Genomic DNA, 21,038 nt, shown 5'->3' on the forward strand with positions numbered 1-21,038 from the left:
TGTGTGTATTCTGCCTTTCAATTCTGTATTTGTGTCATCGACTTTGAGACTCTCTTCTTAGCATAGCTGCTTAGATTTATGTCTCCTTTACTGATTGTGTTTTTTCGTTATATAATATCCCTGTTTATCTCTGATAACTTTTTTTGTGTTAGAATGTATTTTGTCTGAGGTTAGTATGGCCACCCCAGCCTTCTTATGGATGCTATGTACTTGATATATCTTTTTCTATTTTAAAATTTTTTCACCTATATGCACGTTTGAATCTAGTATGTCTCTTGTAGGCAGAATGTGTTTGGATTTTGATTTTATACAACCTGAGAATTGCTACCTTTGGATTGGATTTTTAATCCATTCCCAATTTTCTGTTATAATTGATATAGTTGGATGTACACCTGCCATTTTACTTTTTGGTTATCTATCTATCTCATACCTTTTTGATCCTGTATTTCTTTTATTACTGCCTTCTTTTTCATTAGGTGAATATATTTTAGTATAACATTTTAATTCCTTTAATGGTTATTTCACTTAAAGAATTATGTTTCTGCTGGTTGCTACAGGATTTACCTAATAAATCTTACCTTACCAGAATCTACTTCACATTTATACCACCTTACCTTCAGTGAGATATAGAAATGTTACTCGTATATACTTCTATTTCTTCTTCTCTACTTTTGTAGTATTACTTTTGTACAGAATACATCTGTATATGTTGAATCCCAACAATACATTGTTTTAATTATTATTTTATATAATTTCATGTCTTTTAAAGAAACTGAGACAAAAAGGATAGCAAGTATCTATTTGTAGAGTTTGTTATATTAACTTTCTTAGTCACCATTTCTGCCTCATTTCATTTGTTCCTGTGGATTCAAATTACTGTTCATGGTTATTTCCTTATTTCAATGTAACTTTGTTCCTCTCCCTCGTTTTGCTTTATTGTCAAATGTGTTTTATTTCCATATGTTACAGGCCCAATAATGCAGTTTCATACATATTGATTTATGCATTGCCTTGGCAAAATACTTAGGAGAAGAAATATACCTTTATACTGTCTTTTAATATTACATAATTACTTTTACCCACAATCTTTGTGAATTTGAACTAGTGGCTGGGATCACTTGCCTTCAGTGTGAAAAATTTCTTTTATTTTTTGTAAGGTTGGTCTGCTAGCAATGGATTCTTGTTTTTTTGGCTTTCTTTTGGGTTTTTAATCTGTGGATTTATTTATTTTACCCTCAGTATTGAAAAATACTTCTGTTGTTTTGGTTGACGGTTTTTCTTTTTTTTTCCCAGCACACTGAATGTATCATCCCACCTCCTTGGCTTGATTGTTTTTAATGAGAAGTCAGGTGTTAATCTTACTGGAGTTCCCTTTTATATGATGAATTCTATTTCTCTTGATGCTTAAAAAGTTTTCTTAAGAAGTCTTTGTTTTTTAATATTTTTACCGTGATACATCTTTGTGTGGATCTCTGTGATTGTCCCACCTGGAGTTTATCTTTTTAATTTGCAGATTAATGTTTTTCTTTAAATTTGCAAGATTTTTGCCATCATTTCTTTGAATGTTTTTTCTGCTCCTTGCTCTTTCTCCTCTCCTTCTGTACCTGTCGTTATGAATAAGTTGGTGCAGTTAATGGTGTCCTTCATTTATTTGATGCTTTATTCAGTTTTCTCTTATTTCTCTCTGTTATTTAGATTGCATTATGTCTATTGATGTATTTTCAGGTTCACTAATTTTTTCTCCTACAAGCTGCAATCTACTGTTGAGCCTTTCTAATGAATTTCCATTGTAATTGTTGTAATTTTCAAATCTAGGATTTTTATTTCATTCTCTTCTTGCTCTTTATTGATATTCTCTATGTGATGAAGTGACATACCTCCCTTTACTTCCTTAAGCATAGTTTCCTTTTGAACATATTAATAGCTGTTTTGAGGTCTGCTAGGTCCAATATCTGGACCCACTCAAGGACAGTTTCTTTTGCCTGCTATTTCTCCTATATATGTGAAATTTTCCTGTTTCTTTGTATGTCTTGTAACTTTTTTTTGGACAATGGATATTTTAGATAATATTTTGTACGTCCCCTGATACTGATTCTTTTTCTCTCTCCAGGGCTTCTTGTTATTTTTGCTTGCTAATTTATTTGTTTGGTGACTTGGCTGGACTATTTGAGTGATGTCTTTTCCTCCCATAGTGTACTGTCTCTGATGTTGCTTCTCAGAGAGCTCTGCCTTGAGCATTCACACTGTTCTTAGAATGACAATTGTGTTAACAGGATGCTCTTTGAGTGTCTCTGTGATGGCTAATTTTATGTGTTAACTTGACTGGCATAAGGGATGCCCAGATAGCTGGTAAAATGTCATTTCTGGGTGTGTCTTGGGGGTGTTTGGATGTGATTAGCATTTGATTCAACAGACTGAGTAAAGTGATCCACCCTCACCAATGTGGGCGGGCATCATCCAATTTGTTGGGAGCCCGAATGGAACAGAAAAGTGAAGGAAGGGCAAATTCTCTCTGTTCTGGAGCTGGAATGTCCATTTTCTGCTCTCAGACATCAAAGCTCCTGGTTCTTCAGACTTCAAGACTTACCCCAGCAGCCCTCTGGTTTTCAGGCCTTTGACCATGACTAGGAGTTATACCATTGAATCTAGTTCTCAGGCCTTTGGAGTTGGACTGAATTATGCCACTGGCTTTCCTGGTTCTCTAGCTTGCACATGGCAGCTTATGGGACTTGGCCTCGATAACTGCATAAGGCAATTTCTTTAATAAATCTCTTTCTTGGACATATATAGGATATCTCTATATCCTGTTGGTTCTGTTTCTCTGGAGAGCCCTGATAAATACAATCTCTTTCTCTGATCTCTATGTTATCTGCCTCTGTTGCTATCACACTCTGCTTTTAGTCTCTACTAATTGATTGTCTGATTGTTTCCAACAGTGTACTGGGTCATATATTGCTCTACTGATTGGTCCAGTTAAATTTGAACCCCTTTCAGAGGGGTAGTCTTTGAGGCCAGTCTTTGGCATTGCCCCTCATGCTGCCATTTTGGAAATCGTCTGTTAGACATAATTTAAGAAAATCATTACTATAGAAAATCTGTGTCTTTGAGTGTATTTGAGTGAATGTTTCTGGCAGATAGGAACAAACTAATAGGCTAGGATGCCTCTTCTTACTTATTTCTTTCCTTTGTTCCTTCTTGTATATTTTTAGTTGGCCTGTGGTTTAGCTTGTTGTTCTCATGGAGCTACCAGCCTCTTCCTAATTGCTTATCACTGAAATTCCATTGTTTTTGAGGGTAACCTTACCCACACTCTGTTACACACAAAGTGGACTTTCTTGAGAAGAGCTTCAGAGCTCTCTGTTCTTATGACCTGCCTCTATCTCTGGGTAAAAGCACTGCACCATTGCTCTGGAGCCAGGAGCCAGAACAGTGTCCTGCTTCTCTCAAAGTGACACCATACATTATGCTCAGTAGGAAATGTGTGTGTTTCTGTCTGACTGTTTCTGATAGCTAGATATAAACATATGCAATACCTTTGTATAAGAAGTGTAAAACATTATTGAAAAACTTAAAAGAAGTTTTATATATATGAATAGATGTATCTTGTTGATCATTGGAAGGGCCAGCATCATAAAGATGCTTTCCTCCCTAAATTCACATGTAGATTCAATTCAATTAATTCTAATTAGACTTCCTACGAGCTTTGATGTTGTGTTTTTGTTTTCGAGAAGTTAAGTTACCCCTTAATAGCTTAAACCCAGAAAATGATGGAGATGTGTAAGCCTGTGGCAGTTAGGTTTGTTGGTTTAATTCAAGAAGAGGCTGGAGGATGACTTTTTTATGTATGGAAACTTGATATTTGGATAGATCTGCCACTGCAAATCACTGGCAAAAGATGAGAGTTTTCTGAATTGCACTTAATGCACATAACATTATTACTTATATGTATTTTTACTGTCTCTCTCCACTGGAATCCAAGCTCCATGAAAGCAGACATTTTGCCTGGTTCCTTTACTGTTGTATCTCCACTTCATAGAACAATGCTTGGCACATAGTAAATACTCAAAAATATGATGAATATTGGCCTCTCATAAATTAATACAAAAAACATAGCCCCATTAAAAAATGGTCAGAAGGCAAAAATGCAAAGTGTCATTGATAATAATGAAATGCATGATAAGATTAGAGTTAAATACCACTTTATACCTATTTAAATGAAAAGAACTAAGGAGCCCAGCACAACCAAATATTGGTTATAATGCAGAGCAATGGATATTTTTATACAATGCTATGGTCAAACCACTTTGGAAAATAGTTTTTTATTATCTTGTGTGGTCGAACATAATATCTTTGATCTAGTTTCATACCTTATATCTTTGAGATACACTTTTAAGTCTCAAACTGTGATGAGGAACTGGTTTTTTTGTTTTGCTTTAAATATTTTTTTTTTTTTTTTTTTTTTTTTTTTTTTTTTTTTTGTGAGGAGATCAGCCCTGTGCTAACATCCGCCAATCCTCCTCTTTTTTTGCTGAGGAAGACGGCCCTGGGCTAACATCTGTGCCCATCTTCCTCCACTTTATATGGGACGCCGCCACAGCATGGCTTGCCAAGCAGTGCGTCGGTGCGCGCCCGGGATCCGAACCAGCGAACCCCGGGCCGCCGCAGCGGAGCGCGCGCACTTAACCGCTTGCGCCACCGGACCGGCCCCTTTAAATATTTTTAATACATCATTGACAAATACTTTTATAAAATATAATAAAAAGATACAAAGCAAAGACATAGAAAATAGAAGCCTCACTTTTTTGTTATTATATTCAAAGGTAAAATTACACTTGAAAGTTTCTGTTAAAAAATCGTCTTCCACACCCAGCCAAGATGGACTAATAGGAGCTGGGTTTATCCTCTTTTCTGAAACAACCAAAACAATAAGACAAAATATATGGAACAGTGAATTGCAAGACAGTCGTCATTAGCCAACCAAGGACTGAAAGTACTTAGAGCCAAGAAACATAGGACTTGAGCCCTATGGTAGCCCTGCCAGAGCAGTGAACTCTGGTAGAGCCCTGCACACTCACTAAATTTAGGATTTGGAGTTGACAGTCCAGGGATATTAAGGCTGCTTACCATTCACAGGACAGAGTACCAGACAGGGGATTACTGCATAGAGAGAAAAGCTGGAAATCTGCAATGGGTCCTTCTTGAGTATTCAGCAGAATATTAATCAGCCCGTATGTGAGGAAATTAAAGACCTTTTGAAAATAATTAGAGGGAACAGTGTGCAGCACTCACAGATGGCCTGAAAAAGGACTGTTCCCACTAGCCAGAGTGGAAAAACTCATAATTCACAGAGTACTGGGTAGAATACTCAGAAAAGTCTTGTCTCAGTAGTGAGGAGTAATGCACCTTAGAGTGAATACTGCTCCAGATATGTGTAACAATTCATAAAAGCAAGACCTAAAAGTATCAAACTATTTTAAGTGACTTGAATGTATTATAGAACAAAGCACAAAAATACTTACAGGAATTCAAAAGTACCCAGCATCCGATAATGTAATATTCACAGTGGCATCCATCCATTGAAAGATTACCAGATATACAAACAAGTGGGAAAACATGGGCCTCATTGAGGAGACTAATGTGTAAATCAAAATGGACTCAGAATTGACATAGATGTTAGAATTATCCAACAAATTCATTAAAAGTTATTGTAATGGGATTCCATGTGTTCTAAAACTTAAGTAGAAACATGGAAGATAGAAAACCAACACAAATGAAAGTTCACTATTAAAAACAATCAAATTTCTGGAGATGTTTGAGATGAAAAATGAGAAGAATTATTGGCAGATTAGACATTGCAGAAGAAAAAAATTAGTAAACTTGAACACGTAGTGATGGAAGCCACACAAAATGAAACAGAGAAAAGGATTTTGAAAAGATGAAAAGAGCACCTGTGAGCTGTATGATAATTTCAGGTATTCTAATACGTGTGTTATTGGGGTCCTTGAACAGAAGGGAGCGGGGAACAAAAAATAATACTTACAGAATTAATGATTAAAAATTTCCAAATCTGGTCAGACCCACCAATCCAAGACACCCAACAAACTTCAAGCAAAGGTGCATGAGAAGAAAACTACACCAACACAATTACATCATAATCAGAATGCTGTAAAACCACTGTTGAAGAGAAAATCTTTAAAGCAGCTAGCAACAAAAGACATAAGGATGACAGCAAATTTTTCATTAAATGATGCAAGAGAGAATATAGTGGAGCATTAAGTTAATAGTTTAGAAAACAAAAAACTATGAAGTAGGAAATTTATACTCAGCAGTAATAGCTGTCAGAAACAGTGAAAATAAAAGGAAGTTTTCAGATACATGAAAGCTGAAAGAGTTCATCACCAGCTGACCTACACTACAAGAAATATTTTGATACCTCATGGGAATCTAGATCTACCCCAAAGAATGAAGACCAGGAAATGGTTACTACATGGATATATATATGACATTTTTCTTTAAGTCTCTGAAAATATATTTACTTTAAACAAAAACAATAACAAATGTATTGCGAGGTTTGTAACATCGTAGTAAAATATATGACAATTATAGCCTAAAGGCTTGGAGGAGAGAAGTGAAAGTAGACTATTGTAAGATTCTTATACTATATGTGATGTCAATAATATCACTTAAAGATACACTAATTAAAGAAGTGACCATATTGATTGATAATCACAGAAAATGTAAATGGTATAATACCCCTATATAAAAGGCAGAGATTGCCAGGTGAGATAAATAAAAAAAGATAAGATCCAATTTTATGCCGCCTATAAGAGAGACATATTAGATTCAAAGACTCAGATTGAACATAAAATGGATGGAAAAAGAAAGATACACAAAGGTAAAATTATTCAAAAGGCTGCAGTGTTGTGTCAATATCAGATGGAATTGATTTCAAAGCCAAGAATATTGCTAATGAAAGAGAAGATTTTTTCTTATTGATAGAGATAAATTTATAAAGAGAACTTAATAATCTAGACTTTTATGCTTGCTAATAACTGTTTTTCAAAGTATATAAAACAAAAACTGATAAACTTGAAGGAGAAATAGGCTCACAATTATAGTCAGGTGTTTCAGCATCCTTCTCCCAATAATTAATAGAAGAAAATGGAAAATGAGCAAAGATATAGTAGACTTGAATAACACTAAGTAACCAAATTGAGCTAATTGACATTTATAAAATACTCTGCTCCTCCCATCCCACTACTTCTCCCACATACTTACAAACCAGTGAAATATTTCAAAGCCATGTGAACATTTACCAAGATAGATCACATTCCTGGACATGAAAACAAGTCTCAATAAATTTAAAGGGATTCAGATCATGTACAATATTTTCTCTTACCACAATGGAGTTAAATTAAAAATCAGTAACAGGGGCTGGCCCGGTGGCATAGCGGGTAAGTGCGTGCACTCCTATTTCAATTGCCCTGGGTTCGCAGGTTTGGATCCCGGGCACAGACCTATGCGCTGCTTATCGAGCCATGCTGTTGAGGTGTCCCATATAAAGTAGAGGAAGATGGGCATCGATGTTAGCCCAGGGCCAATCTTCCTCAGCAAAAAGAGGAGGATTGGCAACAGATGTTAGTTCAGGGCTAATCTTCCTCACCAAAAAAAAAAATCAGTAACACAAAGGAATCTCTAAAATCCCTAAATAGTTAGGAATTTACTAACACACTTTTACATAACTTATATTTCAAAGAAGAATTCAAAGGGGAAATTATAAACTATTTTGAACTCAGTGTTAATGAAAACAGAATTTGTGGGAAATTTACATGTAGGAAATTTTTATGTAGGAAACGTATGTATAATACTTCATTCCTTTTATTATTTTCCATTTTGTTCTTTATTACTCCCTTTCTTCTGCTTGCTTTTGGATTAATTTGCTCTTTTCTAATTTTTTAAGGTGGAAGCATCTGAGGTAATTGATTTGCAACCATTCTTCATATGAAACACAAATAAGATACTGTGTGTGTGTGTATCTCCAACACACACAAATACATGTATGAAATTTATTATCTATGGAAATGTATAATATATAATATATACTTAATATATGATATATAAATATCATACATATGGGATTTCATATGTCTTTGTGTGTGCACACACATATATATCCAACACACATGTATGAAATTTGTGTTAGGTAAGAAGGAAAGTCAAATCAGTGGCTTTAGCTGCTTCCACCTTAGGAATCTAGAAAAAAAAGAGCAAATTACTACCCATAGTAAGTAGAAAAAAATGAAATAATAAAGAATAAAATGATAAACAGTGTAGTCAAAAACCGTTGAGATGGGCCGGCCCTGTGGGTTAGTGGTTAAGTACGCGCGCTCTGCTGCTGGCAGCCAGAGTTCGGATCCCAGGTGCGCACCGACGCACCGCTTCTCTGGCCATGCTGAGACCGCGTCCCACATACAGCAACTAGAAGGATGTGCAGCTATGACATACAACTATCTTCTGGGGCCTTGGGGAGAAAAAATAAATAAAATTATTTAAAAAAAAAAAAAATGGAGAAAATTAGTAAAACTGAAAGCTGGTTCTTCGAAAAGATCAATAAAATTGACAAACTTCTACATGAATCATTTTTGATAGTAAGAATAAGAATGTGATATCGCTAAAGATTCTACAGATGTTATAAGGAAAATAAAGGCATATTGTGCCTGTAACTTTATAAATTCAACAATTTAGATGAAATGGACAATTTCCTTCAAAGAAACAACTACCAAAGCTTATTCCAGAAGAAATAGATAACCTTTCCACAAAGAAGACCCTAGATCCAGATGGCTTCATTAATGAATTCTACCAAACACGAAATAATACGAATTCTACCCAAACTTCTTCTGGAAAACTCAAAAGGAAGAAATACTTCCTAATTCATTCTTTGAGGCCAGCATTGCCCTAATACCAAAACTAGACAAAGACATTATAAGAAAAGAAAGCTACAGACCAGTGTCCATCATGAATATGAATGCAAAAACTCTAAACAAAATTTTAGTGGTTAAAAACCAACAATATATAAACACTTGAGATTGCTCAAAAAATTAAGAATAGAACTACCATGTGTTCCAGTTATTCCACTTCTGTGTATTTATCCAAAGAACACAAAAACGCTAATTCGAAAAGAAATTTGCTCCCCTGTTTTATTGCAGCATTATTCACAATAGCGAAGACTTGGAAACAACCTAAGTGCCCATCAATGGATGAATGGATAAAGAAGATGTGGTGTACGTATATGCAATGGAATACTGCTCCTCCATAAAAAGATGAAATCTTGCCATTTGTGACAACCTGGATGGCCCTTGAGAATATTATGCTAAGCAAAATAAGTCAGAGAAAGCCAAATACCATATGAGTTCATTCATGTGGAAGATAAAAACAACAACAAATAAACCACATTGGCATAGAGATTAGGTTGGTGGTTACCAGAGGGGCAGAGGGAAAGGGGAAAGGGGAAAGGTGTAAAAGGGCACATGTGTACAGTGATGGATGGTTTTAATCTTTGGGCGGTGAACATGATGTAGTCTACACAGAAATCAAAATAAAATGGTATACAATGGAAATTTATATAATGTTATAAACCAGTGTTACCTCAATTAAAAAATAAACTTAAAAAAAAAGGCTAATATATCATGACCAAGTGGAGTTAATCCCAGAGAGGGCTTTCTCAACATTTGGAAAGCAATCAGTGTAATTCTCTGTTTCAGGGCCAGTTTCTTGGAAATGCAACCTGTGTAGTCACACAGTACCGTGTTCTCCGAAGGAGCCCTGGACTTGGTTTAACTCTCTACTGTTGCCATCTTGAAATTCCTAACAATTTTGCCTTTGAACTTGTGATTAATATAAGAAAAGTAAAGTCTGATGAGACCATGGAATATGTGTGTGAGCCCAACAGGATACATTGAGTGGCAGTGTGCTCACTAAGTTTTTCGTGTGGCTGCTTGGCACAATCTGGTGTCCTGTAGTCCTGAATAGGTGAGACTCATGTCTGTATGGTTTGCAGCAGCAGCAAAACCAGTGTCAGAAGCATGGTGGTTGCAGCCCCAAAAGAGAAGCAACAGTGGGAGGCTGGCTTGCTTGTCTCTCCTTTGAGCCTGTCCTTTTGGCACCTGCACAAAATATTAACTTTCTGGTCTGAGTACTGGGACAGTAACCTCCAGTACTCGGGCAGTAATCATAGTCAGTAAAGTATTACGTAATAAAAGTATACTCATTGACATTGTGTTAAGGCCTACCAGGCAGTTGCTAGAATTCTTCAGAGTGTAGCCTTTCTGGTCTTGAAAACTGCTACAGCATTGCCAAGCAGGTGTTCACAGGCTTAGAAAAAGAAATTAAACTTGATGGAAGAGAACATTATTTTCATATGTAATTCTGGGTGAACGAAGGAACCAAGGAAGTCAATTTTGAAATTAAGTTTTCCTTGTATTTGAAGATATAGCAATAGCTGCATAAATAGGCATTTTGAATTATATACATGATTATATACAAATGATATATTATCATATATATTCATGATTATATACAAATCATGAAGCCGTTTTTGGCCTCTTGTACAAGTTACAGGAAATGGCAGAGGAAACATTAAAATGCCATTGTATAAATTTACATTTGAAATTAAGATTTACACAAAACTATTTTATGAAAAGTTAGTTTTAGAAAAATGTTCCTCAAGAATAATCTCTAGGTATACTAAAATTTATGCTGTGAAATAATGTATCAGAAATTTAGCTCGTGTTGTCACAACCTATGAACAACTTTTAACATCTCCAGTAGCAGTTGTACCATCTGCAAAAGTACCTTCTCAAAATTAACAGAAAAAATTATCTTGCATTTGCCAAGAATAATTAATGTTACTTTCAATTACATCTATTGAAAATGAAGTTTCTAAAAGTATGAATTTTGATGACTTGTGTATTTGCAGAAGGAAATGCCAGAAAAACCTTATGATCAATCAAATCGTATGATCAATCAAGAGATTATATTAATAAAGTATTAGTAATTATTATATGAAATTTTTGTACCAGAAATATTGTCTTGCATTTGTAAGTTCATGCTGTTACTCATCTATCACTTTTATACCTAAGTTTTGTATGTATTCTTTTTTAAGGGAAAGCATAATTTTATTACCTTTAACTATACTTTTGGGTGTGATTTTTGAGTCAATGGCCCCACATTTTCGTTTTTCACTGGCCCCCATCAATTATGCATTCACCCCTGACCTGTATTTCAAAACAAAAGAAAAACCTATGTGATCATTTCAGTAGATGCAGGGAAAGCATTTGACAAAATCCAGCATCCATTCCTGATTAAAACTCTCAAATGAAGAATAGAAAGGGCCTTTCTTAACCTGATAAAGGGCATCTATAGAAAACCTGCAATTAATGTCATGCTTAATGGTAAAAAACTGAATAGTTTCTTTCCAATATCAGGAACAAGACAAGGATTCCACTAACACTCAGTAATGTAATATAATCTAGCTAGTGTAATCAGGAAAGAAAAAGGCAGAAAAGGAGATCAGAGTGGAAAAGAAGAAGTAGAACTGTCTTTATTCATAAAAAAATATGGTTATGTGCAAAATCCAGTAGAATCTCTGGACAAATGACTAGAGCTGTTAAGTAAGTGTAGGTTGGAGGACAAAAATCAATATACAAAAATCAATTTTATTTCTATATAGTTTCCAATGATAAATTGGAAATTAAAATTTTAAACAGCAATATTTGCAATAGCATGAAAAATATTTTTTGCAGATATTTCTGGCAAAAGATATGAAAGACCTCACTGAAAACTGTAAACCATTGTGGAGAGAAACTGAAGACTTAAATAAACGGAGAGAGAGAACCGTGTTCATGTATCAGAATGCTCAATATTGTTAACGTTTTACTCCTTAAAAGTTGGATCTATAAATTCAGAATAATCCCAATCTAATTCCCAGTAGGCTTTCTTATAGCAATTGACTAGCTCATTCTAAGCTTTACATTAAAGTGCAAACGAGCTAGAGTAATTAAAACAACTTGGAAATATAAAAGTTAAGTTGTAGGGGTAACACTAATTTGAAGACCTATTATAAAGTTACACTAAACAAGACAGTGTGGTGTTAACATCAAGACAGACACGTAGATCAGTGGATCAGAATACAGAGCCCAGAAGTAAATCCATTCATATAAATCATAATGTCAAAACTTATCAAATTATATGGTTTAAATATATTCAGTTGATTCATCAACTATACCTCACTGAAGCTATTTTGAAATTGCCATGGAAGTTTCCAAATAGTTGCTCTCAGTTTCTCTATTTATCTCGTCATATACCTGTTAAATACATTATGTTTATTGGCCGTGATATACGAACCCCACTTTTGAGTACCACTGCTTTAGGGACACTTTTCCAATTATTCACTGGGGATGTGTAGAGTTCACCTGTCTCTGTATTATTCATAATAACAGAAAACCAGAATCAACCAGACTGTCCATCAAATATAGGAATCAGTATGTACATTACAGTATCTTCTCTTAGTGGTCTTTTATATATATCTATGTGCAATGGTGTGGATGAATTTTGGAAACTTAGAGTGAAAAAAGCAAGTCAGAGAAATATTCTTATAGTATAATATATGAATAAATTTTAGAACGTGGAAAATTTTTAAAGAAAATAATTTTGATTAAATCCAGTTTCATTATAGCTATACTTCTAATGTTGGAGGATTTTGCAGTGAAGGGAAGGGATTTGTATGGTTGAAACGCACATGCATATTTTCAAAGATACTGCTCTTCTTGAATGGACTGTATGATGGATGATATAGTATCAGTGTACAATTTTCTTGAGTGGGATCATGCCTTTATTCTTAGGTTTCTGGTGAGGTCTCTCTCCTCAGTTTGTAGACAGCACCTGCTTGCTGTGTCCTCACATGGCCTTTTCTCTGTGCACACTTGGAAAGCAAGGAAGCTCTGGTGTCTCTTCCTCTTCTAATAACGATACCATTCCTATCAGATTAGCACTCCACCGGTTAATTACCTCCTTAAAGGCCCTGTCTCCAAATACAGTCACACTGGGGATTAGGGTTTCAACATATGAATTTGGGAGGGGACGCAATTCAGTCCCTCACAGGCTGTTTGTAATTTAAATCCTATTCTAAGAGCGCTTTGTTCTTTTTACAATTTTACTCTTCACTTTGATCAGCCCTTGCCTTCTTATTTCCCATATGCTACAAATCCCTTCTTTTGGATTTCCTGGTAGTTTGAGCTCTCATCTGTCAGAACTGAGACATCATCTCAGTATTTTCCCACTCAGAATGGGACTTTCCCTTCCTGGGAGTAATTTTATTTGTGTTTAAATATCTGTAAGTTCTCTGTCTCTTCTTTTACATGTGTTTGCTACAGTCTCCAGCTGACTCTTTCTATAGATGTGGGTTCTGTATCACTTTCTTTTATATTTGAATACTTATTTCCTTATTTAGTGGTGATTTGAAGTTAGTAGTATTCTGCATCTCCTAGTTATGCTAAAGTCATGGGTTGTTGTAGGTAATTTTATTTGCTTTCCTTATATTAATCCTCATAGTTTTTTCAAGGATGAGCAGAGAGATTCAGATTTAAATAGTTGCTATTATTCTTTAGACATGGAAACCAAATGTATGTGTCCAAATAGCCAATTTCCTCTCCCTTTTCCACTGTGCCAGGCTTTTTATTTCTTGTTTTTCTTTTTCTTTTTACCTCAAACCCTAGAAATAGAAAAAAATATACATTTGCAGTTATTTTCATCCTTGGAGACTAGACAAGAAATCAAAGTCAGCTACAACATAGGACATTTGTATATAGGTCACATTCCATTTGTATATAGGTCACATTCCATAAGAAATGTGTTAATATTTATATGGTAAGATTAATTTTTCTTATTTTTAGAAGTCTGGAAAACTGATCACATGAAAGAAATGAGCCAAGAAAACCAGCCTAAACATGTGTGGGAAGTTGTATTCATCAACAACAAATTGCTGTCTAAAGAACAAGGTAATGTAGTAGGAAAACCATTTAACTTGGACACAAATTCTTTTCCTTCCAGAAAAATACTATGTCAGTGTGACTCGTGTGGGATGAGTTTCAACTGTATTTCAGAATTGGTTATCAATAAGAAAAACTATTTAGGAAAGAAGACAGATGAATGTAATGCCTGTGGAAAATTGCTGCTCAATATTAAACATGAGAAAACTCATCCTAGAGAGAAAAGTGAATTTTTAAAAAATTGGAAGACTTTCAGTCATAATGAGGACCCTGTTCAGGATGAGAAGATACAAACCTTAGAGCAAAATTTTGAGTATAACATACATCATGAAACCTTCCTTGGAAAGACAGTATACAATACACACAAGAGAGAGATCACAGAAGGGACTGACTGTGGATATAATGAATACAAGAGAACTTTCTGTGATAACTCATCCTTCTTGTTCCATGAGATAACCCCCTCGAAGGAAGATCACTATGGATTTAGTGATTGTGGGAAATCTGTGTGTGTGAGGTCTACCCTTTTGAAACATCATGGAGCACATATGAAACACTATGAATGTAATGAAAGTGGGAATAATTTCAGGGGGAAGTTATACCTCTCACAACTTCATAAAACTCATAAAGGAGAGAAACACTTTGAATGTAATGAATGTGGGAAAGCTTTTTGGGAAAAGTCACACCTCACTCGACATCAGAGGATACACACAGGAGAGAAGCGCTTTCAATGTAATGAATGTGGAAAAACTTTCTGGGAGAAGTCAAACCTCACTAAACATCAGAGATCACACACAGGGGAAAAACCCTTTGAATGCAGTGAGTGTGGGAAAGCCTTCAGCCACAAGTCAGCCCTCACATTACACCAGAGAACACATACAGGTGAGAAACCCTATCAATGTAATGCATGTGGGAAAACTTTTTACCAGAAGTCAGACCTCACTAAACATCAGAGAACACACACAGGACTGAAGCCCTATGAATGTTATGAATGTGGGAAATCCTTCTGTATGAATTCACACCTTACAGTACATCAGAGAACTCATACAGGTGAGAAACCCTTTGAATGTCCTGAGTGTAGGAAATCTTTCTGTCAGAAGTCGCATCTTACACAACATCAGAGAACTCACATAGGGGATAAACCCTATGAGTGTAATGCATGTGGGAAAACTTTCTACCACAAGTCAGTACTCACCAGGCATCAGATAATTCATACAGGGTTGAAACCTTATGAATGTTACGAGTGTGGGAAAACTTTCTGCTTGAAGTCTGATCTCACAGTACATCAGAGAACTCACACAGGGGAGAAACCCTTTGCATGTCCTGAATGCGGAAAATTCTTCAGCCATAAGTCAACCCTCTCTCAACATTATAGAACACATACAGGGGAGAAACCCTATGAATGTCATGAATGTGGGAAAATCTTCTATAATAAATCCTACCTAACTAAACATAATAGAACACATACAGGGGAGAAACCCTATGAATGCAATGAATGTGGGAAAACCTTCTGCCAGAAGTCACAACTCACTCAGCACCAGAGAATTCACATAGGGGAGAAACCCTATGAATGTAATGAATGTGGAAAGGCGTTCTGCCATAAGTCAGCTCTAATTGTACACCAGAGAACTCATACAGAAGAAAAGCCCTACAAATGTAATGAATGTGGAAAATCTTTCTGCGTGAAGTCGGGACTTATTTTACATCAGAGAAAACACACAGGGGAAAAACCCTATGAATGTAATGAATGTGGGAAATCCTTCAGTCACAAATCATCCCTCACAGTGCATCACAGGGCTCACACAGGAGAGAAATCTTGTCAATGTAATGAATGTGGGAAAATTTTTTACCGTAAATCAGACCTTGCTAAACATCAGAGATCACACACAGGGGAGAAGCCCTATGAATGTAACATGTGTGGAAAAACCTTCTCTCAGAAGTCAAACCTCATTGTACATCAGAGGACGCACACAGGAGAGAAATCTTATGATTGAAGTGAATATTAGAAATGTTGAGCCACAGTTCAGCACCCACTACACTTTAGAGAATTCACACTGTGGAGAAAGCTGTATTGACACTTGAACGTTCAGTAACCTTCATCCACAAACTGGCCTTATATTACTCCAAACTAATGATAACGGGACAAATCCATGAACTACAACAAATATAGGAAGTCTTGTTAAGAAGTAACGTTTCATTGGGTGTCACGTAGCTAATACTAGTATAAAACCTTACAGATTTTTTGATTTTGTAAAAGTTTCTAGCAAAAAATACAAGCTAGGTTATGTCACAATTTATACTGAGAAGAAATCTGTCAATTTGAGACATGTAGCTTGAAGATTTTCTTTAGAAGTAATGTAACATTACAAGTTGTGTTTTGGTTTTGATGCCATAGTTACTTTTAGGAAACATAAGAAAGTGTAATTTATAGATGTGTATTGTGCAATGTAAAGCTTTAAAAACTAAAAGAAAAAATAGTAAAATGCAAAATTAGACTCAGAATAAATTACAGTAATAGTACATAGAATTCTCATATGCTCCTCACCAAGCTTCCCCTAATAATTATATGATACATAAGCATAATGTGTTCTCAAATACAAGAAATTGATGATACCTTACTACTAAGTCAGATACAGACCTTATTCAGATTTCACCAGTTTTTACATGCACTCTGTGTTTATGTGTGTATTTCTGTGAAATTTTATCATTTGTAGATTAGAGTAATCATCAACATAATCAGGTAACAAAATCAAAAAGGAATCTGGAATCTATATTGCATGAAGGTTACAAAGGAATCAGGGTTTCAACACAAGACATTCCTTGTGTTAATAATCACACCCTTTCTGCCACCCTAATCCTGGCAATCATTTGAATATGAAGCTTTTTAAAAGCAGAGATAAATTGAATAATCAGGGCCGTAGCATTGAATGCATAAGTGAAATATCCCTTAAGTTCACAGGACTTATTTGTGTACAAATGGTATGTTATATAAACTGTATGTGTTTCATATGCATAATGGAACTTATTATAATTGTGAATAGAAAATAAATACTCCTAGTTGAGCAGTTGTTACAATGTCATACACATCTCTCATGTCTGAAGGGCCTGGAGCAATAGTTTAAAAGGATGTCCACAAAACTAACATCTAACCATTTAAAACTTATAAATCAAAAGAACAAAATGTTAAATAAAATGTATTCTGTGCATGGGAATATCTAGGCCCTAGTCCCATTGCCCCCTTTCTCTTTTCACCCATGGTTCATCCCAAACCATGAGTTGCCTTGAGTGTATGTATGTGAATACTCTAGCCTTCAGCCTAAATTTTTTCCAAACCCTCTGAAAGCTACTGCCCTCCAAGGCAGGGTCCAGGAAAGAAGCCTCAGACAGACTAGATGACGCCCAGGGCTGTAAACTGGGCTGTAAATTCAGGGGTCCGACATACGCAGAGGGGCATCTGGGTCCTTAATTACTTTTGACTATATGAGAAGGAGAATTGAGGCTGGAGCAGGACCAGAGTAGAGCTAGAGTGGGGCTTTTATTGGCAGTGTAAAGGTGGTATACTAAATCACATGATCAGATTACATAAATAATTAGGTTACACATAATCTAAGATTACACAATCTAATAATCTTAGTTTACACAAGTAGTGTAAGCTTCTATCTTAGAAAACTAGAAAAAGAGGAGCAAATTAAATCCAAAGTAAGCAAAACAAAAAGAATAGTAAGAATTGGGGTGAAAATCAATGAAATTGAAAACGGAAAACAAATGGAGAAAATCAATAAAACCAAAAGCTGGTTCTTTGAAAAGGTCAATAAAATCAGTAAACTTCTAGCCAGGTTAACTAAGAAAAAGAGGGGGCAGAAACTGCTAGTATCAGAAATGAAAGAGAGCCACCACTACTGATCTCATGGACATCAAAAGGATTATAAAGGAATATTATGGACAACTCTCTACCAACAAATTTGGTAACCTAGATGAAATGAACCAATTCCCTGAAATACACAATCTGCCAAAACCTGCAGAAGGATAAATCTGAATAGACATATATCAAAGAAATTGAATCAATGCTTAATCTTCCAAATCAGAAAGCACTAGGCCAGATGTGTTGACTGGTGAATTCTACCAAACATTTAAGGAAGAAATGATAACAATCCTCTACAATCTCTTCCAGAAAGTAAAAGCAGAGAGAATACTTCTATCTCATTCTATGAGGCCATCATTACCCTAGTAGCAAAAAGGGGCAAAGACATTACAAGAAAGGAAAACTACAGACCAATATCTCTCAGAACATAGATGTAGAAATCCTCAAGAAAATATTAGTAAATTGAATCCAACAATGTATAAAAAGAATTATACGCTGTGACCAGGTGGTACTTATTCCAAGTATGGTTCAACATCCGATAACCAGTTAACGTAACCTATCACATCAACAGGCTAGAGAAGAAATATCATGATCATATCAATAAATGCCGGAAAGCATTTCAGAATATCTTAACACCGATTCATGATAAAAAAAAGTTTCTGCAAACTAGAAACTTCATTAACTTGGTAAAGAACATCTACAGAAAACCTACAGCTAGCATCATACTTAATGGTGAGAAACTAGTAAGATAAGGAGATCCTCTTTCACCACTTCTTTTCAGCATCCTTCTGGAAGTCCTAGCTAATGCAGTAAGACAAGTAAAGGAAATAAAAGTTATACAGATTTGGGAGGAAGAGAGAGAACTCTGTGTTCACAGATAACATATTGTCTGTGTAGAAAATTCCAAAGAATCAATAAAAAAAGCCCTCCTGACATTAGTAAGCAATTATAGCAGGGTTACAGGATACGATGGTTGGGCGGGTGATAAAAAGAAATGAGCTATCAAATAACAAAAGATATTGCTAAAAGAAAGAAGCCACTCTGAAAGTGCTTTATACCCTATGATTCCAAGTGTAATGCATTCTGATAAAGGCGAAACTGTGGAGACAGTAAAAAGATCAGTGGTTGCCAGGGGTTCAGAGCGAGGGAGGGAGGGAGGAATTAATAGGTGGATTACAGGATTTTTAGGGCAATGAAACTGTTCTGTAGGATACTGTAATGGTGAATATGTGTCATTATTCATTTGTCAAAACCCACAAAATGTAAAACACAAAGGGTAAACCCAAATGTAAACTATGGACTTGAGTTAATAATAATTTATCGCTATTGGCTCATCAGTTGTAACAAGTATACCACGTTAATGCAAGATGTTAACCATAGCAGAAATTATGGAGGCAGGTAGAGGTGAAGGGGGTGCATAGAACTCTCTGTACTTTTTGCTCAATTTTTCTGTAACCCTGAAACTACTCTAAAAAATAAAGTGTGTTAAATAACCCTTCCTGCATATAGCAATGTAGACAAGTCTGTGGAGATGTTTTCTTATATATTTATAAAATTAAAAACTCACATCGTTCAGTACCAATTTTCCCACGTTGGGGGTAAATGCATTCTCAGAAATCATATTGACAACCGCTAAAGCATATTTTCAGTTATAGCTTTCTGCTTTTCTAAGCCTTATTATCTTTTTTGGAATTATCTTAAATTCCTTATCTCTCTTTATATGTTGTTTCTGTACTGAAGTTTTTGTTAGTCATATGTTTTTGCGCTGCAACTACAATCACCACTAGTGAACATTTGAATTGTTTTTACAGTCTTCAAAATACTTTAAATTATAGTAACTGTGGCCTGAAATTAAGACCCATGTAATAGACTCTCTTGACGTCTGAAACCGAGAGGGCCTCTAATAGCCTAACTGCAAGTTTCCCTCCCCATTCTCCTCCCACAGATAAGGTCCTGTAGTCAGACAATATTGCCTCCTTCTTTATCAAGGGGACCAGGCATAGGTGGCGGTGTTGCTTATCCCTGAGTAGCAAGTTCCACTGCCCTATGAGCCGGAAGAATTACTCAAACAAGCTATTCACATCCTCTCACAGGAACCAGGGGTCACTGTACCCTCTTGATACTACAGAGCCACTTCCCGCAACCCCTAGTTGTTCCCTCATGTGATACCTCTGTGGCCTTGCATGGCATGTGGTGTCTTCCTCGCCTGGCCTCTCAGTGTGTATGACTGATAAACTTATGTAGATCTCATCTGTCCAGTGCCAGGTGTCTTGTGTTCAGCCATTCCATAACCCCAGGGCAGGAATCCTACCAACAGAGTGAATGGAGGCAGTTAATACAATTGGCATCATGAACAGGATGGTCCATCCAAGACCAAGGTCACCTAGTCATCGTTAGTTAATTACTCTTAGCTAACTGAATCCGTGATTTGGCAAAGGCCACTTGGGACAGAACCACCAGTTGCTGGCAGGCTTGCACTTTGGCCTGCACTGCACTGCATTCTTTTTTGAGTGTCACTATCTCTTCCCACCCCAAAAGGCTCTTGTCCTTAAAAGAATTGTTAATTGGCTCTACCCCTGTGTGACTTGCCATTGGGTTCAATCTGTTTGGCAGGTGGTCTCTGAGGCTTCCGCCTGTAAAGGTAGTGACAACAACCTACCCCACTGGTCAGCACTGAGCCCCACCTGCCAGGGGTCTGGTTAGAGCTCTCTGGTTACTGCATATAGCCAGGTGACCATCCCTGGCTGCTCGGGGTACCCGTACATACCATTGTTATTGTGCACCACTGGGATGGGCATATGGATACCCCTTTGTGGAAAGGTAGGAGACTACCACTCCTAGAGAATTAAGCATGGTACCCCAGTTGCCTAATGATCTATTGTTCAGGCAAGGGTCGCAGCCTTTCCTGTCTCTCTGCTGCTCTTGCCATTGCTGCGATGGCATACACTCGCCTGACGCCCAAGGATATTGAGATGCACATTCGTGGTGGCCTGTAGCCCAAACGCTGATGAGAAAAGAAAAGGGGACCAGTCCCTTTCAAATTACCAGACGAGGTAACTCATCTGTTCTTCCAACACAAAACTCCTATCCAATGTACCTGGGTTTTTCTTAGCCTTGCTGTTTACAAACACACC

General features: G+C 36.2%; 2 protein-coding genes across 3 annotated transcripts in view; both read left to right on the top strand.

The window, feature by feature from the left end:
* Positions 1 to 19,404, top strand: part of LOC131406990 (zinc finger protein 33B-like) — a 42,520-nt gene extending 23,116 nt beyond the window's left edge. Inside the window, 2 exon segments of the mRNA XM_058542943.1 lie at positions 13,950 to 16,021; positions 16,023 to 19,404. Of these exon segments, the coding sequence (XP_058398926.1) occupies positions 13,950 to 16,021; positions 16,023 to 16,124 (2,174 nt within the window). The 3' untranslated portion in view covers positions 16,125 to 19,404.
* Positions 1 to 21,038, top strand: part of LOC131406991 (zinc finger protein 37A-like) — a 76,604-nt gene that overhangs the window by 5,652 nt on the left and 49,914 nt on the right. Inside the window, exon 1 of one of the 2 annotated variants that reach the window (XM_058542947.1) lies at positions 14,036 to 14,054. The exons of the other annotated variant lie outside the window; for it this stretch is intronic. The gene's annotated coding sequence lies outside the window, so the exon portion shown is untranslated. Of the gene's footprint in view, positions 1 to 14,035; positions 14,055 to 21,038 lie in introns of those variants that run through there. 2 annotated transcript variants of the gene reach the window in all.

The sequence above is a fragment of the Diceros bicornis genome, chromosome 6 (genome assembly GCF_020826845.1).
Source record: "Diceros bicornis minor isolate mBicDic1 chromosome 6, mDicBic1.mat.cur, whole genome shotgun sequence".
Classification (NCBI taxonomy): Eukaryota; Metazoa; Chordata; class Mammalia; order Perissodactyla; family Rhinocerotidae; genus Diceros; species Diceros bicornis.